The sequence below is a fragment of the Struthio camelus genome, chromosome 12 (genome assembly GCF_040807025.1).
Source record: "Struthio camelus isolate bStrCam1 chromosome 12, bStrCam1.hap1, whole genome shotgun sequence".
NCBI classification, from domain to species: Eukaryota; Metazoa; Chordata; class Aves; order Struthioniformes; family Struthionidae; genus Struthio; species Struthio camelus.
This window is the reverse complement of record NC_090953.1, coordinates 21,502,274-21,528,671: the sequence shown is the minus strand read 5'-3', so window position 1 is coordinate 21,528,671 and position 26,398 is coordinate 21,502,274. Positions and strand designations below refer to the sequence as shown.

Genomic DNA, 26,398 nt, shown 5'->3' with positions numbered 1-26,398 from the left:
TCTGGTTATAGTTCTAAAATATGTATGCCTACAAATAAAGTCTGAATGTTAAAATTTCCATTGATATTCTTAGTGTCTGGTATAACCAGCATTTTTTAAGATAAAAGCACAACAGCTGTATACCAATCTTATTTGTATGGCAACTTCATACATTAGTACAACATCTGATGTTCACTTGAATCCAAGAAAAAAGTATTGCATTTGTAAAACATTACCAGGTGAAGATAAAACTAATAATAGATCTTACATGTTAAAACTTTTGCATCTCTGCAGCACCTTTTAACTTGGACAGACTTTGATTACTTCATGGGATGATATTTTTGATGTTTTGATTAAATATTTTTATACACATTGTATACCTTTTGGCACTGTACAAAAGATCATTTGTGACTTTACAAGTGAAACTTCAGAAATAATTTGTTACAATATTTTTATACACATTGTATACCTTTTGGCACTGTACAAAAGATCATTTGTGACTTTACAAGTGAAACTTCAGAAATAATTTGTTACAATATTTTTATACACATTGTATACCTTTTGGCACTGTACAAAAGATCATTTGTGACTTTACAAGTGAAACTTCAGAAATAATTTGTTACAATGTTAATGCTTAAAATGTTGCAGTATTCAGTACTTCTCTTTTTTTAGAAGTTGCTGAGTAACACGGCTGTAAGGATCTAGTCTATCTTATGCTGAAGGCAGTGTCAAAATTCCTGTTAGTTGTTGGTTTACTTTCTGTGGCTTGCTGTTTTTTGTTTGAGGCTGTTTCTCTAATTTGGAATGATTTCTTATTGCTCAGGCTCTTTTGCATTATTTTCTTATTTACAAAACTTTCTGATGAAGCTGTTGTAGGATCAGGACAAGCCTACCCTTATGAAACTATACCATTTAAAAAGCAGAATTTTACATACATTGCCTTAGAAGAGTAATATGTGTTTAATGGATGTAATAAATATTCTTTTGCAACGGCTTTGAGCACTTGATGCTGCAGTGTAATTACCACTTTCTCATTCTATTGATTGCAGTTTTTCTTCTCTTACTTTCTGTGTAAAAGTATTTTCTTTAACTACTTGAAACTAGTTTTGTTTGAAAACTGTGCTTTATGGTGACAATATTTGCCCCTGTCACAGTGTCACTGTAAGTGACAATAGTTCATTCAGTGGACTCTGCTGCCATTCATAAAGTGCATGCTGCACTCTAGTATTGGCAGTGGATTCCACAGAACAGATTACAATGTGATCTGAGTCCAGAATCATCCCTCATGTTACGCTATGTATGTACACTTAATATTTCTGTAAAATTAAGTATCAGCCTCCTCAGCATAGTTGAGGAAATGGAAATAAATAAGGAAATAAACATCAAAGAGAACCCATCCAGGAGCTTTCAACAAAGTCTTATGGACTAGTGGAAGAGACAGCAGACTGTGATGTTTCAGTCTGCTACTCTTTTGTCCTAAATTCACATTCACTTCACATAGCAGCTCACAGAACAAGGCTCTTACCATCTCTGGTTTTACAGAACACTTCTCACTGCCTGTACATTGTGCTGTTTTATAGAGCACATTTCAAGAGCAGAGACCGTTAACTCTACTTTAGAAGCAGTGTTGGGTGGCTTGCAGAAGGTTACACAGCCAGCCAAGAGCAAAACCTCACATAGAATTTAAGAGCACCAGTTGTCTAACTTTCTTCTCTTTACTACAGAATAGGTTCAAGAAGGAGAACCAGTTAAGCTCAGTAAATGCCAGATCTGAGAATCGAGCCCATTATACAAGCTCATGATGTCACCGAAATCAATGGGAAATTTATTTACTTTATTACATTCACTGATTTTGGTAGACATAAGGAAGATATTTGCAGCCTTGTTTAAGTGACGTCTTACCTCTAACAGACAGCAGTGATCCTTTTTACCAGAGCTCTAACTTGATTATTAAGGGAACAAGGACAGACTGAGTGGGACAGTTGATCTTAGAAAAGGAGCATGTATTTTCTCAGGGGCTGGAGTAAGCGACCTTTCAGGGCAAGGTCTTGATTCTAGATAGCCTAAAATCTGCAGGGGCATCTCCAGTTAGCATAGGTTTTTTTCAGGCCATTGTATGACATTAGAAATCCAAAGCCACAACTCTCAGGATAAATTTCTGCCAGAAATCTTGAGTTGGTACAAATTGTGAAAATTATGGCGACATACATTTGTTGAATATTTAGCCTTTGCTTTTCTGGCAGGATTCCCAGCAGCTTTGATAACCAAGCAGAATAGACAGGTTGCTTTTAAAGTTTGTAGTACACTTGTATATCTTCCTGTTAAATTTGAATTTCTGGCTTGAAAGAAGATCAATAGCACCATGTGCATAAACTACAGATGATTTTTCACGACCCATTTCACCTTTCCCAATGAAAGAGTTAAATTAACATGCTAGTTTACTATTTATTGTCCATCATTGTGCATTTTCTGTATGAATGAAGTTGCTAGAAGAAAATTGGATGATTCACCTCCATGTTTCTCTGGCCAAAAGTCTTTAATTAAATCGGAATTAAATTGCTAGAGTTCCAGCAACTACAAAATGTAATTATATTATTTAGACCCTTGTTCCATGACCTTAATCCAACTTATGCCTGTGCTTCCAACAAAAACAGCAATCTTACACTTCTTTCCTGTCATCAGCAGATACTTGTTCTAGCTTCCTCTCTTTTACCAGCACTAGCGTTACTGAGGCAATATACTAAGCCGCAGAAAGGAACTGGTCCAACCTGAAAATGAATCCTTTTCTGTTAGGTTAGTTTTCAGCCACATTAGTTCCTTTAGCCAGAGTTCTCAGGTGTAGTTATACTACTTGTCTGCATGAAGTCAGCATAAAGGAAGAGGCAGAAATAAGAAGCCAGGGCAAGAAAGAGATGGCTGGACTTCCCTTTCAGAGGTAGCGTGGAGTCATAACTTTTACGTTTGCTGTTCAAGATCTGATAGGCTTCTTAATGGCAAAGCATTTCTTAAAGGTATGTATGATCTTACTTTTCGTCAACAGGATAGACTATGTCACTCTTGCTTAATTTGTGGTGCTATGACCATGGATAGCTTTGAGATCTCTGCAAATGGTGTGTGAAACCACTGCCTTTTTTTTTTGTTTGTTTTTTTGGACATTTGGCAGGCATAATTGAAATACTGCAGTCAGTAAGAACGTTCAGACGTGTATGTAGGCAAATATAGGGTTACATTGATTTCTCTTTTGTTATAAGTGTTTTCAAATTCAGGGTTTTTTTAGATTACAGTAGTAAAAATTTTTTGTTTGAGTAAATGGTACAGGCTTGTTTACCAAAGTGCTAGATAGTTTGTTGTCAGACATCTATTGCCAAACAGTAGTGAAGTGATGCACAGATTTGAAGAAAAAAAAAAAAAAAAAGTGATGCAGATCTTCAGCAAAAAATTTTTATAAACATTTTTATAAACATTGAACTCAATGACCTCTTAATTGTGTCTTCCAGTGATATTTTTGCAAAATTTCTGGAAGGTAAAGGGTGACTTGTCTCTTTCATCTTTATGTACATCTGCGTATCAATTCCCTGTCAGCTTTCTAGTTAAGTAACAGTGTCTACTGTTTTCTCAAGCCTATATAATTACAGGATGATTGCTACTGAGAGCATTACAATTATTTGTGAGAGTGCACCTGCCTTTCATTAGTAAATGAAACATCCTTAAGTGACAGTTTTACTGTAAGTGTTGAACGTGCTGGAATTAATGGAGACTTAACTAGCTGGCTCCTATTTCACTTTGTGCAGTTCCAGACAATGTGACATCATTGTCAGCAGCTCACAAGGTGCCTTCCTATTGTGCCTTGTAACACTATTCTGCTACACAGTACACTAGGGGAAAAGCTGCTTCTCCTACCGCTTTATATGGAGGAGAGCAAGCAAACTCAATAATTGATACCATGCAGGTTTGCTAGCGTACCTCGATACCCGAGACAAGCAGCTTGACTGCTTCAGCCAGCTGTGATCATTTGCTTTCCCCTCCCTGGAAGAAGTAGGCATTTAACTAGAATGATTCTCAGCCTAGGAATGAAATGCTTTTTCACTGGTTGACTGAAGAGCAGGACTGGGGAGTCATACTAGCTTTACATGCTGTAAGCATCACTTAACAAGTCGGATGTAGTTATCGTGCCACTAGCTGATTCCAAAAATATGATACCTTTTAAATATACTTACATTAAAGGATAAAAACTACAGGCTGAATTCTTAGACCAATGCCTTACCCCATCATCTAGGCCTATGGGAGAAGTGGATAATCAGCATGAATTTTGTGTTTTAACCACAATGCCATCCTTCATACCCTATGTATAGCCTCATCAGCCACTAGCTGTATGACAAAAAGATGCTTATTCTCTGAATTTTTGTCCTAAACTCTGTTCTAAACTGATCACCCAATATTACATTACCAGCAGAGTTTTTTTAGTTCTGGACGCAGGGAAGAATTTGCCCTTAATATGTGCTAAATGAGATAGTGGTGATCAGAGGATGTTTCCATTAATGGGGTTTTACTACTTATGATTCCTCACAAACAGTACAGTTTCTTTTGTGAGTGAGGCAGAAAAATGTAAAGTGTTCCACTGCCCATATTATTTTTTTTGTGAAGTGACATTTTCCTAGCAAAGCCCAAATGATCAAAAAGTGAATTAAAACAGTGCAAATGCAGTCAAACCACAGAGCCATTCAGAATGCAAGTGAATGTTTGTAAGCTTTTCTTACATATTCATCCATCTTTACTTTGCATTCCAGTAAATTTTTTTTAAATTCTGTGATATGACAGCAAAAGTTGAATAATTCACATACTGTTTGAAGCAGGAGCTGTACTTTTATCCAGATTTGTTCAGGTCCTAATGCATGGGATTTTGCAGCCTAGACCAAAGTAGAGATAATGCGAAGCAGTTTTTAGTATAAAGAGTTAATGACTAAAAAGTAACTGCTTAGCAATTAATATTAAAACAGTTGTATCTGTTTATAAGGGGAATGTTTCAAGTTAGAAGATAGTTTTATACATCTATTCATTATTTATGGTTTTGTAGATCTATTTATTTAAAGTTTTGATGTATTACTTATTTCTGGTTTTAGTTTCTTTTCTGTTCTGGTCATCCCACAGTGGAGAAGTATTACAACAAACTGATTTTTTTTTTTCTCCCAAACTTTTAACTGACCAATTTTTTTTTCCTAATTGTCCTGTCCTTAGGAGACTTCATATTTCAATTATTTTTCTAGGATATGTTACGTTGAGCCAAAACTAGACAATACATAAATAGTATCTTTAAAGTTTTTCTGCCCGATCTGAATTTAGACTTATGTATCCTTCCAAAAGGTTAAAAAATAATTTCTTGTAGTTATTTTTAATATTTCTATAGTTTAGTAATATATTTTCTTTTTTAATAGGATTGCACATTCTTCACTCGGAAAGAAATCCTTCGGTAAGTAAATTACATTAATTTCTCCTTCATGATTTGCATGGAAGGGGCATGAATCCTATTTCTGACCCATGTGAGGAAACCAAACAAAGCCAGTTACGTTGCGTGAATGAACGGGTGTAGGACTGGACTTGAGATGCATGTAACTGTAAAGAGGTGTCAGTCTGTGTTCTGTACCCTCTAAAGAGTCACGCAGCTCAAATAAAAATGAATAGTCATTATATGTCCTGTCAGGGCTGCAAGACTGTTAGTTCTGTTTAAAATACTGACTTTGACAATAACAGACTTTGTCATCATGATTGGTTGAGGAAGACAAATGTGGGCCCAAAATAATGGGGAGTTTGTAGTGAAGGGTGTCAGAAGAGATTCAGTGTTATTTCTATATCTTTACTAGTCCCAACAGTTGGATGCTGGATAAAAGCTGTGAAAGTTCAGTAACATATCCACCAAATCTCAGTTATGCAAATAATATAGATAGAAAAAAATATTGTTACGATTTAGTCTAACTTCCAGTACAAAACAGGCCTTTGGCCTTTAAAGTCTTTTAAAAATCAGCAACTACTCTGCTTCCATTTCTGCACTACCTTGATACACAGCTTATGAAATAAACTGGTTGGAAATAGATAAACTGAAGAAACTGCTATATAAAACCCTTTAAACTCAAAAGTTGGGGGAAAAGATTATAAGCAGTGAATTACTTGTACTTGTACTGTGTTCCTATGAGGGAAGTAATTATGAATTAAGGATTTTATATTAGAAGTTTGGTTTGCTTTTGCTGCCCATGTGGAGAACTCTGCCTAACCCGGAATTTGGTTCCTTCCAGAGAAAGTGATTTGTCAAGTGTGATTCTGTATTGTCCTCCTCCTAGGAGGCAGTCATTTCCCTCTCATGAGGGGTAATCTCTAGGGAAATATCAGTAGCCTGAAAGAATCGTTGATTTCACTGCAAGGAGGAAAGTGATTAAATTCTGGTACTTGTACACCCAAAATACATTTACAGAAAAATTTGTAGACAAATGAGAAGTCCAGAAAATGTTACAGCATAGGCCCAATTTAAAGGTTATGATATAAAATAGTTCTGAGATGACTGATTTTTATGGCAAAATTGTAACGTTGGTGTGGGGGGGGAGGATGGACTCAGAACTGTAAAAGGCTGATAAAGAAAGGAAGTAAGGAATCAACTTTTCCTCAGAAATTGTAACTAGTAAACTGCCAAATCTAAATAAGCAGCCTTTTCTTATCAGGATAACACCATTTCAAAACCATCAGTTTGAACCATCATGTGCAACTGATAGAACCCACTAAGTGTTTTTTTGAAAAATTCACTGCAGCTTTCAAGAAAAGATGCTCTAAAGACTTGAAGTCAGCAAAGGTTATTGTATGTTAGGCAGACAGGAATTTACAGCACTACAAAAGCTGGCTATAAACTGAGGAGTAAACAGCTTCTGTTCTCTTCTGGGTCAGAGTGGATAAAAAATATTTGTAGAATGAGTTTCTAATGGGCAACTCTTGCAAGCAGCTAAAAACTGCTTGAAGTGAAGAGATACTGCTCTACAGAAATGTCATCAATCTTTTGTGTGCATCCTGGAAGATTCACAGAATGCTTAGTGCTGTTCATGATGCATCAAATTATTCTTCAGTTTTTCTTGATGCATGATACTGATTTAAAACTTATGTTGAAATTTGATATCAAGGCCTTGAGGATAATATTGATGTTTCAAAACATTCTAAAAAGCACAGGAAAAAATAATCTGGATTTGCAAATGTTTATCCACCACTTCTTAAGACTAATTAATCCATTTTGTGTTGCATATATCGATTTGGGTTTACGATGGGCTTCTTTCCTCCAAATTTTCTCCTTTTCTTTGTGAATGTTGTTCTGCCATTGTGCTTAGCACAGCTTAGAATGACTGAGAGCCGTTCAAATGGTGTAAATTAAACTTACCTATTCAATCATAGTTTATAAGATGCATAGTAAATGCATGGAATCAAACCCAACCTCTAAATCCAATACTCTTCCTTTTTATTTTTTCTTTTAAGAATGTTCATTTCCAAATCTGTATTTAAATGTTGTGTGTGAAACTCTCCCTTGTAATGCTATAGGAGAAAAGGATCACAATCGTTAAGTTCTTTTTAATGTGGCATCCAGTGTTCTATGTTTTACAAAATCTAATTTTACACATTAAAACAGAATGTACAAAACCGCAAGTTCAAATGTGGGATCTGCATGTATATCTTTGCAATCCTCTCTTTTGGGATATCTTGAGAGGTTCTCTGTATAATTTTGGGGAAAGCTAGAGATGCTGAGTATCGGTAGCGATCACCAGGACCTTCTGTTGTTTGGCATTTATAAAAATAATCCCACAGCTGTCACAAATTTGGCAGTTAAATGGTGGTGAACTGAATTTGGATATTGGATATTTGGATACCAGTTTTGAAAATTCGGGCTTTTACCCATTGGTAGGCTTGGCTTATAGGTCAAAGGATAATCTAATTGAATTATTTAAAACACTGTCTTTTCTGACTTTTTTTTCATGTTTATTTTGTCATTGCTCAATAATTTGTTTATGTTAATGGATTTTTATTAGCCTTTGATTTAAACTGAATAATAACCCTGTTACAGAGGATAAATATTTTGAAAAGAACAGTTCGTTCTATGTAAATTCTCCACAAATGTTTACGGAGGTGCTTAATTTTTGGGAAGATAGGTAGACCCTGCCATATGAGTAATGTTCATGTTTAACATTTCAACTGCAATTGCATACAACCATAAGGGTGCCTGTAAGTTAATGGGATACTGTAGAACCAGCCACTGATCTTAAAAGTAAGATAGTACTGTCAGAGCGCTTTCTTAAGTTTCAAAAATCTTCAAATCAGAGTTTGTATTGGTTACAATGGAAATAGGTGATTGTCTTTAAAATTATTTTATACTATAACACTGAGGGTAATATTTATGTGTTTGTTCCAATGGCATAAACGGCTTTGTTTAGTAAAATATTCAATCTACTTGAGACAGTGATGAGGTTAAAATTCAGTTCTATCAAGGATAATTAACTTGGCAGAAATCAGTGGTCTGTGTTACTTGTTTTTTTGCTACTAATTTGAAAAATTGCAATGAGGAAGAATTGCATTCAACTTCTTACACTGCCAAAAAAAAAAAAAAAAAAAAAAGGTGATCCAGTAAAGCATTAGTCGTGCATATACACAGACAATGGCTAAAGAGAAGCATCAGATGCTAACAAAAAGTTACAAGCAGCTGCTTACATAGCCGTATTCTCGAGCTGATTTTTTTTTTTTTTTGGTGTGTGCTATACCCCAAAACTGAGATTTTATTGAACATAGGACCTTTGGTAATGGTAGCAACAGGTAACAATTTATTTCAGCAAGAAAGAGCCTTGTTGAAATCCTTTGTCCTGTAAGGCTGTTGGCAGTACAGAGGAATTCCTGAGTAGGAATGGATTTCTTCTTCCTGTTTGATTTAGGCAGATCGCATAGTACTACAAGTTCTGCACGGCTGGACAGAACACTACGTGTGGCTTTTTAAAAACTGTGTAACTTGAAACTGCGTTTGCAGGCAGATGATTTGCAATCTTTTCCCCTACATGGCAAGTATGATACAGAGTAGAGGAGGTCATGGTGATTCATAGGGCTTGCTGATAAAGAAAACGTCATTGGATTGTGGAATATTCTTCTGCCACTCAAGAAAAGGATGTTTTTCTATCTAAGAAAGTTTGACATGGGGACTTGGGTGCAATGGTGGCTGCAAAATTGGAAGTTCTTGGTGTTCTTCTTTACACTGTCACTTGCCTATGTAAGCAACTGAGTTCCTTAGATGAATTACCACTGTAATTTCCTATCCTTAAAAGTGGAACTGTTGTATGCTTTAAATTCTGTAATTGAAACTTTGCATAGGTATCTGGTAGTACGCATTATTAAGGTATTTGTCACCTTCATACATTAGCCGTGCAACTTCTCAAGCTTCTGAACTGAAGTAGCCGTTCCAATTTCTAGGTCCCTGCTACAGGTGGCTGTAGGTACAAAAGACCTGCTTCAGATATGGATCATGGGATACGCTTCCTTTCTTTGCCAGAATCTCTGATGACCAAAAATCCATGTTACCACATGCATGTTATCCTATAAGGAGGATATTCTGAACCTCACTTTTCACTGTATGTGAACACTTTCAAATTCTGCAGAGTCTTTGCAGCTAGAATTATGGAGGGCAAGGGAGCTGATATGAAGCTTGTGTGTGTTAGCTTTCTCATTGCATTGTACACTTCCCTCTCCAGCCACACTATAGTTTCTGAAAAAAGGAGGGATAATCCGGTTCAAAAGAGTAGTGCTTAGTCCAGTGTAAGGCTCAGATTAGCTGCTTTTGTGTGCTGATGCACAGATGAGGAAGAAGAGTTGATTTGTTCAACTGTTCTTTCCTGTGCAGTTCCAGCATTACTTTCTTGGTCAGAGGACTGAACAGAATGTATAAACACCTTTTAATTTAAAAAAAAAAAAAAAAAACTTGTGGTAAAGCTGGCGGATGTTATTGCTAGGCCACTCTCCATCATCTTTGAAAGGTCCTGGAGATCAGGAAAGGTGCCTGAGGACTGGAAGAAAGCCAATGTCACCCCAGTCTTCCAAAAGGGCAAGAAGGAGGAGCCAGGAAACTCCAGGCCTGTCAGCCTCACCTCCATCCCTGGTAAGGTGATGGAGCAGCTCCTCCTGGAGGTCATCACTAAGCATGTGGAGGACAAGAAGGTGGTCCGGAGTAGTCAGCATGGATTCACCAAAGGGAAATCATGCTTGACCAATCTGATAGCTGTCTATGGTGGAAGGACTGGCTGGGTAGATGAGGGGAGAGCAGTGGATGTTGTCTCCCTGGACTTCAGCAAGGCTTTTGACACTGTCTCCCGTCACATCCTCCTAGGCAAGCTCAGGAAGTGTGGGCTAGATGAGTGGATGGTGAGGTGGATTGAGAACTGGCTGGATGGCCGAGCTCAGAGGGTTGTGGTCAGTGGTGCAGAGTCTAGTTGGAGGCCTGTAGCTAGTGGTGTCCCCCAGGGGTCAGTCCTGGGTCCAGTCTTGTTCAATGTATTCCTCAATGACCGGGAGGAAGGGACAGAGTGCACCCTCAGCAAGTTTGCTGATGATACGAAACTGGGGGGAGTGGCTGACACACCAGAAGGCTGTGCTGCCATTCAGAGGGACCTGGAGAGCTGGGCGGAGAGGAACCTCATGAAGTTCGACAAAGGCAAGTGCAAGGTCCTGCACCTGGGGAGGAATAACTCCCTGCCCCAGTACAGGCTGGGGGTTGACCTGCTGGAAAGTAGCTCTGCAGAGAAGGACCTGGGAGTGCTGGTGGACAACAAGTTAAGCATGAGCCAGCAATGTGCCCTTGTGGCCAAGAAAGCCAATGGTCTCCTGCAGTACCAGGCAGAGCATTGCCCGCAGGTCGAGGGAGGTGATCCTGCCCCTCTGCTCAGCCCTGGGGAGGCCTCACCTGGAGTGCTGTGTCCAGTTCTGGGCTCCCCAGTCCAAGAGAAACATGGCACTCCTGGAGAGAGTCCAGCGGAGGGCTACAAAGATGATGAGGGGACTGGAGCATCTCTCCTCTGAAGAAAGGCTGAGAGAGCTGGGCCTGCTCAGCCTGGAGAAGAGAAGACTGAGAGGCGATCTCATCAACGTGTACAAGTATCTGAAGGGGGGGTGTCAAGAGGATGAGGCCAGTCTCTTCTCCGTGGTGCCCAGCGACAGGACAAGAGGCAACGGGCAGAAACTGAATCACAGGAAGTTCCATCTGCACCTGAGAAAAAACGTCTTCACTGTGAGGGTGACAGAGCATTGGAACAGGTTGCCCAGAGAGGCGGTGGAGTCTCCTTCCCTGGAGACAGTCAAAACCCGCCTGGATGTGATCCTGGGCAATATGCTCTAGAGGACCCTGCTTGAGCAGGGAGGTTGGACTAGATGATCTCCAGAGGTCCCTTCCAACTTCAGCCATTCTGTGATTCTGTAAAGTGACTGTGCTTACCCTGAGACATGTGTTTAATTCTTCATTATGTCCTAGTCTGGTTGTGTTACCTTCACTTAATATTTCTGTGCCTTTAAGTATGAGGATGAAATTCTGTCCTATCTATGTAGATCTGCCTGGTAAGGATAATCTGAACTGTTTGTACATACAGAGAGCTAATAAACTGACCTTAGGTATAACATTTAGGTTCTACTGTAGTGAAAACACTATTCGGGATACTTTTGGGGGCTCGTAATGTCTGTGAGAGATATCATTGCTACTTGGTAGACCCGATCATTTAAGTAAATCAATTAAATAGCAGTGAGGTGTTAAGTGTGGCAAATGATAGTTAGGCTAAAGCAGATTTTAGTGAGTGCTATTTCTCTAATAAGTACAAAAATGTAAATAAAAAATTTCATCCTGGTTTACTTTTCTCTCTTCAGTAACATATAAAAAGCATGAGTGGTGGAAATGATGAAACCCCAAATAGTGATAATTTATTGTCAAATACAAGTGGAGCTTCTTCCCATAAGAAGTATTTAATGCACCTCAGCTTGAGTACTGTGGAAGCCTAATGAATCTTATGTGTCGTAACTGAAGTTGTAAGGAAACGATCTTTTTTCCTGAGAAGAAAACAAAGCATGCACTTAGAGCTAATTACATGCTTTATGTCAAGCTGGAAAAAGGCTTTTCTGCTTATGGCTTGTGTTTGGAAGATAAGAGAGTCCTTGCCTAATGACTTTGTGCACTAACTGTACCAAGAAGAGCGAAGAAAAACATCTATATGTGAGAAACAGTGCAATCTCAGAATATGACTTGTGAAAAACAGATATGCTTGAGGGAGGAGATGAGCTTAGTGGGTGGTAAAAAATGGATGCTCTGTTTGACAAGTACCCTATACAAAGCCAAATATTAATGTTAATGTGGAGTGCATAGAAGAAGAAAATCAAGGTGGTAGCTCTGTCAAGGCCTCAATCATGGGAGGAGGAATAGTCACGTGGAATTGTTGTATTTTCTTTTCTGTCTTGTCCTCAGAGTGATATTTCTGCTTTTTGAGACGCTCTATATATAATTGGTTTATGTTATAGCATATAGTAACACAGTAACATTTATGTGTTGTATATAGACTCTCTTTGAATATGGATTATTGCTTAAAGGATAGATTAGAATCAACTGGTATTTTTGCCTGCCTGAGGAGGAGTTTGATAGGTGGGAATAAAATGGGTTGTGACCCCCTTGTTAGCACTTGCTGATTTAGCATGCAGAGCAAAGACTGCACCAGTACCCTTGTGCAATACCTGTATCAAGGTTGTAGCTGAGCTCCTCCCTGTTAACGCTCTGTGACTCTGCCAACTCACTCTGTGTGCATGGACCTTAGTTTTGCCGTTTCTGAAACGGACATAGCATTTAACTGCTTCCTAGGAAGGCTGCGAGGCACACTTCATTCTGCATCGCAAAATGCTTTCAGATCTTTGGGTGTTGTTTGATGACAAATGCTTCATGTGATATTCAGAGGAGATGCAGGTTGCTTAGGCTGGTCTGAATTCCTTGTGCAGCTGTGTAGTTCAGTGAGGTGATCCAGCTAAGGAATAACCTTAACAAAAGAAAGTAATTAGTTTTTGGCTGCAGTCAGCCTCCCTGACTGGCTAACTGTTCATTTGCGTGAGTACTATTGCCACCATAAGGGAACAGGCACAGTTGGGTAGATGGAGATGAAGAAGGGAAAATGGCAGCCCCAATTTGGGTCAATTTAAACTGATATTAAACAACATGAGATTGCAACTGGGTGAAATGTGCTCAGAGATTTTTTTTCATCTGTCTCTACAGAAAAGTAGCCTGTCAAAAAGCTCAGACAGCAAAAAAAGTCTCTTCTGCTGATTTAATGAGCTGAATTAGCTCTTTGAAGGATTAGATGAATGTGAGAACTGGCACAAGAATAGGAGCAAGACAATGCAATTGTAAATGAGGGAAGGAGAGCAAAAACTTCCATTTCAGGACCACTGAGCTGTTACATTGGCTCAATCTAACTGCATGCAAGACTTTGGCTCCATAATCAACTCACGTCAATGTAAATACAGACCGCTATCAAAAGTGGACTCCATTTTCCTGACGGACGATCTGGGAGTGGAAGGCAGTATGTTTAGAAATTTGTAAATTTGTAAAAGCGAATTTCCTTCTTTGAGTGTCTGCTCTTGTGGATAAGGGAGAAGAAACAGATGTGACGTATCTTTATTTTTAGTAAAACTTTTTATATGTTTCCATATGTATTTTTTTTGTCCTTTCCTATCTCTGTTGTATGTCTAACTTCTTGGCTAAAGTACCAATGAATATTCTTATAAAATGTGTTAAGAACTGTAAGAAACATCAGGCTTAAGATTGCAGACACTTTGGAGATCAAGATAAGCTTTTAAAATAATGCTTGATATATTAGCAAAATGATTCAAAATCAGCAACAGGAAATTCATATGTTCAAATATTAAGAACAGTATGTAGAAAGGAAAAACACTTGTAAGAGCAGAATGCAAAGTAACTGGCAGCAATACCTAAACTGGGGGAGGGGTGAGTCGATCTAAGCAAACTGAATATAAGTAACAGATAAGATACTGTTGCAAAAAAGGGAAACTTAGTTGTAGGATGTGTTAACCTAACACTTGTCTATGAAATGGCAAAACTCCATTCTACTTAGCATTGTTGGGACTTCATCAGGAATAGACTGTCCAGTTTTGGGCATCACCATTCAGAAAAGATTCATCATACTGGAAGAGGTCCAACTGAGAGAAACAAGAGAAAATGGCTTAGAAAGCATGACCTATGAAGAAAGGTTGGAGAAACACTTTATTCATAGCAATGAATCTGTTTGCATAACATGCCTCTCCTGTGATTGCAGATGGGAACAAATGGTTAAGTTGTCCCCTATAAGGCAATATTTTTCTTACTCTGTTTTGTAAATCTGATTTTCCAGCAGACAAGCTTTTACTCCTGTAATAATACTTATCTGCTAGCCAGCTCATCTGTTTCTATTTCTCCCTCTAGACTAGTACAATTTGGCAAATACCCAAACATTCAAGCACAGGTGTTCTTGGATGTCTGTCCTAGCCAAAAAGCACAAAATCTGTGAATTGAAGTTGTATAGTTTGATACTGACTTCTCCTAGCTAGACAGCTATGAGAGGAACATGGCACTAAATACAGAGCTGGGACCATCTGGGCAGTGAGCAAACCTTTAAACCATCTTGTAGAAAGAAATTTGTAATTCTGCTGCATTTTCTCCTCTGCCTGTTCCTTGGCCTGTCTTTGAGGAGGTGAAGGGTGAGATGCAGAGGAGCAATTCTGGCCGAAACCTGTCTGGGATTTGAGTTTGGGAGATAAGCAGTAGCTTCCTCCAAGTGTCTGGAAATCCTTCCTTATAAGGGAGCAAATACAACCAGCTGCTTGAGATGTGGCAACTTGCTTTGGAGCAAGCTGCTATGCAGATGCAGGGAGAGGCATCCTGTCTTTCAGGCAGTTTGGCGGGGGGGGGGGGGGGGGGGGTCACATGCAGAAAGGGGAAATTGCCATATTGTCAGCTTTGGGGAAAAAAGTCTCTAACAAGAATAAAATTTGGTTGAACTCTGACTGCTTGGAATCTTCCTAATTTTGTGTAAGAACATACGTATAGGAAGAATGGATAACCTGAAGCTGCTGTTGATTTTTCTTGTTGTTAATGATGTTTCTGTTCTTGTTTTTGATGTTTTTTATATCCTCTATGAATGAAAAAAAGCCACTTCTAGACAATTTTTTATCTTCTGCATTTACTGAATGGTAAAGCTTTCCTTTGTAATATTTTAGTTAGGTTGCACCTGTTTTGCCAGGCTCAGGTGAGGACAAAATCTTTCTCTGCTGATCTGTGTGGAATCACCAGTAGATAACAGGTCTGTTAGCAGGTTTTTCAGTGGTGCTTAAAGGAAAAATTCTGTAGACTGTTTTTATCCATACTTACTATAGTTCATGTATATTGAAGGTAAAGCCTTCTCAACCACTATAACTTTTAGAGTAAATTTATTACTATAAATTACCCTCAGAAAAATGTTTCTCATGCAGGGTTTGTTTTTAATTATGCTGCAAGTGGTTTAGGAGATTATTTATTTAGTATTGGCTTGAGTTAGTTTATACGGCTTCATTTTGTACTGCAGAGATGAAATAATACTTGACATATCAAATGTTAGCAGAATGCTCATCTATCCATATTTTCTCTTCCTTGTGTGCTGCCTCTTTAAAAATGAGTTGTGCACAGTTTTTTGTATTTTGTTTAAACAGTGAAAACATTTTCAACTAGAAAACAAAGAAAGGAAAATGCAAACCAATAACAGAAATGTAATGCAATTCCTAAACTCTTGAAACAAGCTCAACGTGCGTTTCTCATTGTTCTTCCTTCTTTACCCTTTTGTTAGATAACAATTTAGTGAGTTTTAGTTGGAGTTACTTCCTGATATTCCTAGCTATTACCCTCAGATGTGGCCCTGTGTTTCCTGTCATTTTATTTCGGCTGCATATGGTAGATCTGTTTCTCTAACAAAGTGCTCTAAAATCTTGCAACCTTTGGAGGCAATAATTCACTGAGGAATTGCTGCAGCATAGAGATTATGCCTTAGCTATCACATGCAACACTTAACTGTCACTTCAAAAGCAGTTAGTGAATGTATGGCATAAATCTGAGACCCTAAAAGGAATCTTTCCTTTATCAGTTGCAAACAGCCTTGAAAAACCCTCCTTCCTCAGCTTCTCAGCCCCAGATCAAAGAACCTTATTCCCTTTGAGCTGTGGCAATTTCTTCTGTGTGACAGACTTATGGATATAAGTCTATTTGGACCTGTTCCCTAGCTCTCAGATCGCACATTTGTCCACCAGCAATGCTGCACTGTGGGACAAGAGAGTGTGTGCACTTCAGCAGTTCGCCTGGCAGGGGCTATGGTTGTAAATCATACAACCCCTTCTGTCTTTCCGTCAGCACTGTTCCCAGGGCTATGGACAGACTCCAGTGCAGGTCTCTGAAGTCTGGAATTCTCTGCGTATTACCACAAGTACTTCTCTGGCTGTTCTGTTTAACTCTTGCACACAGACAAAAACCTATAGCTTTGGTTGTAGTGAATAAGTGAAAATGTGAACAGCAACACAGTGCTTTTCTGGACCTGCTACTAGCATAATTTATTCCATTCTGTACAGTCAGTCTCTGGTCAGGTCATGCCATGACTCTTATGAACATCTTGTGGGCCTGTCCATCAGTGCTCACTGCCTTCCTTCGTTGTTCTAGCTAAGCCATTTTGCTATTTACTCTTTGTGAATGTGCAGAGCAATCTAGAATTTAGTTTTTGGGATGGTCTTGACTGTGATGTTAGTCAAATATATTTTGATTGCATTCCTTTTATTTAGGAATAAATTGGATATGTATTCCTGAATAAAAATATTTCCTCTTAACACCATAAGTCAATTGACCGGTACTGTGAAGGCAGGGCCAGAGTGAGTGAGATGTATAGTGTGTTGGGTTCTAAAGGACGCTTTAAAGCCTCTACTTACTTCTAATCAATGAGCCATTACCAGCTTTTATCTTTTGTTTTCAGCACTCCTTTAGTGCAGAGTTCTTATTACAAAGGCAGCCCAGCCAGCTGTGATGTTTTGTCACTGCATTTAATGGTGGTAATTTAGGTATATCAGGATTCTTGGTGTCTCAACACACCCACTGGTGACCTTGGGGAAAATCTGATCTTCTCAGAAAGCTCATTAGTAAATTTTAAAAATCACTGCATTGGTGTATACTTGGCAATCTTTTTTTTTTTTTTTTTAATCTTGTTAAGTCTTTTTAGACCTACACAGGTATAGCGGGAGGCTCTGAGTTTGGGGAGATTCCAGTCAAGCCATGTCCAGCAAATACCCTTGTAATTACAGGTTATTACATCCTTGAAAAGTGGGGACAGACTCTGACCCACCCACTTAGCCATTTTTTGAGTCTGTCTACTCACAAATGGTAAAATGAAGGTTAGTGTAAATCAAAAGTAGGCTGTGGAGGTAACACTTTTTTTCTGAACATAGCTTTTTGTTTTGTCGTTGGTACGTGGGCAACCGAGTTCATTTAGCAGCTTCTGCCACCTGAGAGGGTAAATCTTATTCTGCCCTTATTTAATTGTTTTACTCATTTGTCAATTGATTTAATTGATTTAATTCAGTAGAAAAAAATATACCCCTATTTCTTTGCACAAGCATTACTGCTGCTGCAATTACATGAATTAGCTCAAGGAGCTGACTGGGAAAACTTGTGTATTTTCAACCAAATCAATTCTCTGAACCTCACTGCACAGTTTCCTGAGTGTTAGTGCTCATTCAAGGGAGGTGGATGAGTTTGTAATTTCTGCAAGGGCAGAATTTCAGCAGTTTGAATTTAGATTGGATTAAACAGATATGGAATCACATCCTTAATCCTTGGATATAGTGCATTAAACTCAAACATTTACCAAAATCTATGGGGACAGAACATCATCAACAGATCTTGTCCTTCTTCTGTGGGATGGAAGACGCTAGTAAACACTGCAACTTTCCTCTCCTTCCTCCCCACAGAATAAACGTGACATCCAAGCAAGGAAGAGAACAAATCGGGAATGGGAAAATGTATTTGCATGCATTGAGAAGAATTTATTGATGAAGCAGATATCACCGCAGATATATAGACACTGCTGCAAAGACAGTGAGGCTCGCTGCAAGCCCTCAGATTGTAAACATTTATATAATGGTCTGTACATGGTAATGGCAACCTTTCCAAATCTGTATGCATTTAGACAGCACTGCAAAACCCCCCATTGCCCCCATGACAAGACATAAATGTTTCTGTGAGCAGGGCAGATAGCCGAAGGAGCTTTAAGTTATTTTCAGATACCCTTCCTGTTAAGGGGCATGTATCTTAAAGATACAAAGCCTTTCCTACCCAGGTCATAACTCCTGATGTGTTCAAGTCGTCATCTGAAGTGCTTTCTGTTCCTATACGAACAGAGGGAATTTGAGAGCCTTTGCTACTGAGGCTTGTTGATATATTCACAGTTAGTAATTAATATTTTTGAGAGATGTGTCAAAACAGTCAGTGACAGTCAGTGACAGTCAGTGCAGTGACAATCAGTGCAGCTTGGGGAGGATATTGCTGAGACTGGCTCACAGTGCTGGTCATAGCAGTTGTTCCAAGTATGACCAAGGTATGACAAATTGATGGAAAGAATATATTGCATAAAGGCAGAAGGATTATGTTTCCAGAATAAAGCAATCATCTTAGGAAATAAGCCTTATGTCTAGTGATCTTTACACTGTATTACAGAGTGATCGATCAGAAAGGAATCCAATTCCCTTGTCAGAAGTAAGTATTCACCCAGGGTAATGTAGTTTACTAAAGTAAACAGAAATTTTGTTAAAACTCATGCAAAAGTTGCATTTCGCCATGTAATAAGTGCCCTACCTGGAAACCTGAAAGAGGCTGAGGCAACTCTGTAATTTGGCCAGCTTTCCAAAAAGTCTGGTCATCCCAGAGACTGGCAATCCAATGCTTAGTTTATCATAAAATGGTGCACAGGTTCCCCAAAGAAGTTTACAGCTATACTCAGTGGAAAGATGTTTTACTAGTTTTTTGTTGTTCTTTGGTTTGGTTTTGGTTTTTCTTTGTTTATTTTACAAAAGGTGATGGCGCTCACACAGCACATTATATGTTGATTTTGGAACCTAAGGTAGGTAAATGCTGCGTTTATGGCCTTTTTCATCGTGATGTTACCTAATAGTGCCACCTAAGGCCATCACACTAACTGTAGTAAGATCCTGACATATTTAAGCATGTGAAAGACTATTTTATTGCTGCAATTTAGTTTGCAGGAGTTGGATCACAGCCACTTCCTACAGGCTCATTTGGATGCTTTAGTGTGAAATCCATTCAGGTGGAAAGCACTTGTACCCATAGATCTTGGAGTGGTTTGGTGAATTAGTAAACTTCTTCAACCTGTGTTTAATAAACAGAGATAATAGTGTCAAACGCCAGGACCACTGTTTGTTAGGGTTGTGTTGATGTAGGTTAAACATTAACCCCCCCCCCCCCAAAAAAAAAAAAAATCTCATTGATTCAGTGCATCAGATGTCTTTACTAACAGTGTATTAATACAGCTGAAAGGGGGACGCTGTTTGGAGTGAGGCAAGTGGCTGGAGATGAAAGGATGAGGAGGGTCTGTTGGCATTACTGCTGCCCCCCCCCCCTTTTTAAGAAGCTGTAGCTTGGGACGTTTGTGGACTGATATTCATAAAAACAGGTCAAAATTAAACCAGAGCTTGTTCCTTTTAGTGAATCATTGAAAATTACAGCTTTGTCTGTAACAATATGTCAAAAAGCAGAGTAGAGTGGGATGGACAATATCTTAAAGAACAAGGTAGAGGTCGTCTTCATAAGGCTGTGGACATTAGTGAATTTTTAAACTTAATGCTGGCAGGGGCTTAGTGAGGCTTTGGTTCTGCTCACGATGCAGATTCAACACTAATTGCTTGGTGTTAGAGTTGAGTAGACCTTATACAATCTTCTCTACACCACCCCAGTTGTTTGTATCTTGAGAAACTGAACCATGTATATCTCATTAAGACAGCATACTACACGAGTAAATGCACTTCCAGTACATAGAACATTATTTTTTCTAAACCGTGCTTGCTCAGGTGTGATTTAAAGCTCAGATTAAAATAGAAATAGATGAGGCTATTGTTTTAATTACTATTAAAAATCTTTCATTCATGCACTGTTCTGGTTGTAGTATTTATCAGGAAAAGCATTTATTTTGAACTTGACCTGTTAACAGAATTGGAGCAGGTGATTTGTTTATTTGGGTTCTACTCCACATAGTCATCAGTCAGTCCAAATATCTCTGACTTTGAAGAATAAGAAAGAGTTTGATTTTTTTTTCATCTATGTTTATCTACCTGTCTATAATATATAGGTATATAAAAAAGATGGAAATGTTACCACATATAAGAGGGCTGTGCTAGTGCCAGGATAAACTGTATAGAAAAACCATAAAAATGAATAAGTAAATACGTTTTAGTGAAGGCGTCCTGCTACAGAGATGAGAAGCCAGATGAGAACAGTTAGGGATGGAAGGGACATAACTCAAAACTCTGGATTTCCATTTTCATTTCTAAGTTTTGAAGCTCCCTAGCACTTTATACTGATCTCGGTCTAAAGTCCGAAGACACCTGCTCATCTTATGTAAACTCAGTGAAGGTAGGGCCATACTTTCTGAATCTCAGGCCCCTTCACTAGTAGTTGTATATCAGGGATAACTACATTGCTTTATTTGAATACTTTCTTCCACTTAATGCTTTCTATTTTTCCAATTCCTTGGTCTTTCCATTGAGTGAGTGGGAGCAGAACAAGATATGTGAGCAGTCCAATCAAATCTGCTGTTGTTTTCTTGCACATTTTTATGTCAAACAGCTGCATTCCGGATAATTCTGACAGCGGTCTGTTGAGCCTGGGGCAGTGTTTTAGAAGGCTAGCTGTAGTTATCGGTGTTTGTTGACTCCTTTCTGTTCCTCTTTAGAGATAAAAGAAAGACTTTAAGTGGACTGGCTGAGAACCATGTTAACAGCTTTCTGTGAAATGAATGTCTTGTTTATAGGTGTTTCCAAATAAAACACAGATGTACAAATTTACAGATATATTAACATGTACAGATAGGTACATATCTGTTGGTTATGGTAAGGAGGTACGTGGGGGTTGCTCTTCTGCTTCGGTTGTTCTTTTACCCCCTACAAGAGCATGCATTTCCTTTCTGACTCTAAATGAGTTTTGTCAGCAGATGTGTTGTTCAACTTTACGCTTCTGGCCATAACTTCTTGCAGAAAGGAAATAGAAATGAGTTTTGTTTATGAACTGTGGTAACAAAAAAGGAATGTCTGTTTTCTGTCTCCTCTGGCAGAATTTTGTAGCTAGAGCTTAATCATTTTAATAACCTGCTAAGGAACAGTTTGCATATTGTATTAGAGATGCCTTCTAAAATTCGTGTATTTACATTGTACGGAGGTGTAAATGTGCTAGGGCAGTATCATTTTTCTCCAAAGAATTGTGAAACCTTAATAGCTAAAGTAGTGAGAAAAGCACAATAAGGAAACGAAATACATCAGTCTTCGATAATTGTACGTCCCAAGGTGCCACCAGCTGCCTACAGTATATTCATTGCAGTTAATGTAGGTGCGTTGTCTACAGTAAAATAAGAGTGCTCTTGTTGGCCTTGCACTAAAAGACAAATTATTTCTGTGGGACAAGAAAGGCTATTCTAAGATCTAATACAAAACCTAACTGCTCTGCTAAATGGTCTGCAGTTGATGATACAGTCCCTTCCAATTGAAAATCAGATGCTACTTTGAGCTACAAGGGAATTTGGATTAATTTCAGTAGAACTAGGTTGTTTTGGCTATTTCTCTTTGTTCCTATTAACAGGCAATTATTTATTCTTATTGTTAAGAGACAGATCACGCTGTAATGAAAAATCTCGCATCACAATATTACGTGCAGTATTCTTTTGTAAGGTATAATGATTGTGCTTCAGTAACAAGTATCTTTCGTCAACGTTTTTAGACTTTTGTCGTATGTTTGTTTCCAGTAGAAACTGAGACCTAGCCTTCATCTCACTTTTTTTCCCCAAAACTAGCTTGCTCAATGATTTTTGTTGAAAATTAAGAGAAATTACATACTTTGCCCTTTACAGGCTAGATTAATATCGCATGCTAATAAACTGTGGAACACAGTTCATCTTGTTCTAAATCTTTCAATGAAATTCTTCAATTAGAGAGCTCCTCTAAGATGCGGAGCAGTCACATTGATGTCTGTATTCATAGTCCTGTCAGAGGAGACAGCGCAAAGACAGGTAAGAAAAGTTTAATACTAGAGAAAGTAAAGAGAGGAAAACCTTGGCAGCATACCTAATCAGACAGTGCCAACTAGTGTATTTTGAAATGTTGCCCACAGTGACCAAGGCATTCCAATGATGAATGCTTTGTTTTCGTGTAGACTAGAATACCATTTTGGTGTTCTAGCTTAAAAAAAAGAAAAGTTCCTCAGATGAATGTTTGATTTAGAGGGTTTAATTTCCTCTGAATGCTTTAAAGCTGTTTTTTTCCATTGTATTTAGCAGAATGCTTGCAATTATTGTTTAGCACAGATAAATGAGTTGCTGAAGTGGGAAATGGCTGTTACATCTTGAATTACACAGTATTTATGAAATGTCAGGGTGAGCTGTGGTCAGCCGCTGAAATATGCTTAGGTCAGTGGATATTTAATTTCCTGTAAGGCACAGTATTTTGCTGTGCAGTGTAAAGACATTATTTTCCTAAGATCCAGACAAAACATATTCTTTTATGTTCCATTATGTGTGTTCTTTGTGATGCATCATAGTCATAACCAAAGAGGAGCTAAGGAAGGAGATGCCTATGAAATATTTCCTCTTTGTTCTTGAAATTTCCTCACCCATGTTAATCTGAAATAGCTCCATTGCTTGTGGAGCAGACTGAGGGTTTACCGAAGCTAAAGTTGGCAAGATGAAGGGGTTGGAGAGGTATTTCTTCCTTAATTACTGGCTTGTTTACATTGTGCTGTTCAAAACATGTTAATGTCCTTATTTTTCATCGTTGGTATATGTTGTGATCAGACTGGGTTTGTTTTGTTCAAACAAAAATAGATCGCAAAATAAATAATATAACTTATTAGTATATAGTAACAGTACATGGGGCGCAATGACAGATCAGAAAACCCTTGTTAAATAGTGCATAAAACAAGACAAAATGACACTTTCTCTACCCTAAGCAGTTTATGGATTAGGTGCAAGGCAGCAGGTGGATACAGATGGTGATAGTTACATTTTGTAGTGCGTGCCATTTTCTAACTTCCCTATGAACAGCAACTAACTAATCTTTTCACGCACATGGTATTTCGTGGAGGAGTGGCAGGCTATACGTCTATACTCAATCTATTGAGCTGTTCAGTAAATCTTGGGGAACCTTCCTGCCTAAGGTTGTGTGTACCAAGGATTTGCAATGTTAGCAGTAACTTTTTAACTAATCATTGATCGTCACTAATGAAAGAAAGATTGTTCCTGGTTCTCACGGTATAAAACTAGCCTCTATTTTATTAAGCAAATTAAAGAAACAAGAGCTTAGTTAAAGCAGAAATAAATACTGGCAATGCATTCTTTTTGTAAGCATAAGTTATAACCATGGATTTACTGCTGGTCATCTTTTGTCTAAATTTTTATCTCCTGTGAGAAACATTAATCCTTTAATCTTTCATACTGGAGACCTTCACCTGGCCCTACTGGATGCAGTGGAATTTCTTTATTATAGCTAGGGTTTCATCTTGAGAGAGTGTTGTTTTTTTTTTTTCTTGGCCTACTGCCTGTATGATTCATAGAAACTAAATTGCAACTTCAAATAGTTAACTAAAGCCATATGGCACGGTACCTTGGATAAATCTTAAGGTGACTGACAACGCCATTACTAAGTGATATAAGAAGTATGCTGAAGACAGCTTCTGAGCAACGGTAAGGAAATCTTACCCTAATTGCTGGTATTCGTTAGCGTCAAGATCTTTGGTGACTTTGCTGATTTTTCGCATGTATTACTGAGCATGATGCACAAGATGGTAGCTTGTTGGTGTTCACTGTCTTTGGAGATTAATTGACTGCATCTCTAAAAATTCTTCTCGAATTTTGTTTAGAGTTATTTTTTGTAGTAGTTTTTTTCCAAATAGAATTACAAGAGGAGCCTTGGACACCAGTTGTAGGTGGAAGCCTCAAGTGTTTTGGTATGGATATTTGCATATGCAGATTTGTCATCACTTGAAAGCAAAATAGTATCCTAAAAATTCATTGGAAAAAACGTCTCAGGAAAGAACACAGTACACATTACATGCATCCTTTGGAATATTGCTTGGGTTGCAATGGGTGTAAGGAAGGGGGAGAGAAGAAATGTGGCATATGGAAGCAGAGGTAAAAATGGAGGGTTATGGGTACCTCATGCCTGCCAGAGTTGACTTTAGAAAGTTATTTAAAACTTCTTGTCTGGTATAATATGTTGGCACTTAGGAAAGGAGTAAAGCTGTTGTGCAGGAGCAGCACCCACCTTTCTAAGAATGTTTGAGCTGCCCTGTCAGAGCAATGCCCACTGTTGCATCTAGCTTTTTGTCAAGGATCTGAGTGAAGAGATGGTGTCCTTTTTGTTGGGAGGTTGGTGGCTATAAGAGAATTTATTAGACATTGTCTTTTAATACTTTGTTTCGAATATCTCTATGTTCCCTGGATAGTATGCTAGGTAAAAGTAGACACACTGACTAAATCTTTTTCTTTGCTGTTTCAAGGACATCATTGGGCAAGACTAGCATCAAGTAAACCTAACTTTTTCCACTATATATGTAAAAAATTACTAACGTATTTTTGTATCTGCCTGTTTAGAGGCTGTGTGATCTTTGGGATGGGTACTGAAGGTAATGTTTAGCGTACTAGGATTCTTGTTGCTAGTGAAATATTACTAACATTGGCATATAGCATTCCTCTGAAAACAAGATTCTCTCTGAATAACCTTTACTGAGTACTAGGATGCAAGTCTTCCTTCTCCAATCTTTTGGTGTGTTCTGTTGAGTGGCTCTTTGATACTAGGTGCTTGGCCACTGGAGAGGAAATATCAATAGAATCAGTAAAATCAGCAAATCAGTAAAATTAATCTCACTGTACAAATTGCATCTAGGCAGGTAATGCTTTACACCAGGCAATTTCTGTCTGCAGATTGCTTGAGAGCAGGCCACTTGGAGCGTGGCTGCTCAAAATTGAGGTTCGTTGGTGAATTTGACCTGGACACCCATTTCACTTGAAATGTCTCTGTTCCTAATTTGAATGAGCATCCTGGTGAGAATAAACGTGCTGAGATAGTTTTTGAATTTGCTTCCTACTTGTGTGTTGTTGTTGTTGTGTGTGGGTTTTTTTTTTTTTTTTTTAAGTATGCTTGTTTTTCTCTTGGCTTTTGGACTATGCTTTTGCCCAGACATAAATGAGAGTATTTGGAGGCAACAAATAAAGGGTAGGAAGGTTAATACTTGTTAATTCACTTAACAATTGGGAATAGCATAGCCCAGGTCATGCAGGAGACTGAGCCAGTTTTTATAATTTGCTAGTGTTCAGCTTCTAAACCTCTGTAAACGTGTGTATGTTTCATTGTCTCTGTCTCCTCCTTTCCCAGCTCCCCTATCCAAGCTATGATATAATATTGTTAGCATAATAAGCAGGATTTAGAGAGTGAAACCAAGTTTATGGATGTCTGATTTGCATCTCTATGGAAAAACATTTGTTTATTGCTTTTAAAACATACTGGCTTGAGGAGTAAGCTGAGTCAAGAATGAAGGGGGGGGGGAAAAGCTATATGAAATGGAACTGAAGTGGAAGTGGTCTGTGTGCTGGTGGCAGCTCGTGCTAGAATTGTTAGTCTAAATCTGCAAGGTTAGTGAGGCACAGATGGGAAAAAGGTTTGGTTGTTTTTTTTTGTTGTTTTTTTGTTTTTGTTCAGCACTGAGGTCTCCCAAGGATGCTTTGTCCTTAGTATCACAATTGCATATAGTTTGACTTTTAAATTCTTTATCCGTTCTTATCTTTGACCTGTTAAACAACTTCATTCTTGTGTGGTAAAGATCAATCAACAATTTGCATTGGGGTTTGATCCCTGGATTATATGCACAGTGTTAGCATATCATGCCGATCCTACCTCTTGCATACATGTACCCATATGATATTTAAATATTGTGTACAGCTACTTTGAACATATTCATGTAACATACTCATGTTGCACACCTGCAGTTATGCATGTTCGTAGCAGTTATGCTGGAAACTGCATCAAAGCCCTCTTTCCTCAAAAAGATGGGAATTTGCTGGGCTTC

General features: G+C 38.3%; 1 protein-coding gene across 15 annotated transcripts in view; it reads left to right on the top strand.

Annotated features, from left to right (window-relative positions):
* Positions 1-26,398, top strand: part of CIB2 (calcium and integrin binding family member 2) — a 64,221-nt gene that overhangs the window by 14,833 nt on the left and 22,990 nt on the right. For 10 of the 15 annotated variants that reach the window (XM_068958083.1, XM_068958091.1, XM_068958077.1 and 7 more), the window contains one exon: positions 5,412-5,446. The exons of 1 other annotated variant lie outside the window; for it this stretch is intronic. In XM_068958083.1, the coding sequence (XP_068814184.1) occupies positions 5,412-5,446 (35 nt within the window). Of the gene's footprint in view, positions 1-5,411; positions 5,447-18,030; positions 18,214-26,398 lie in introns of all 15 variants that reach the window. 4 more of the 15 variants (XM_068958085.1, XM_068958084.1, XM_068958089.1 and 1 more) reach the window with 2 other exon arrangements.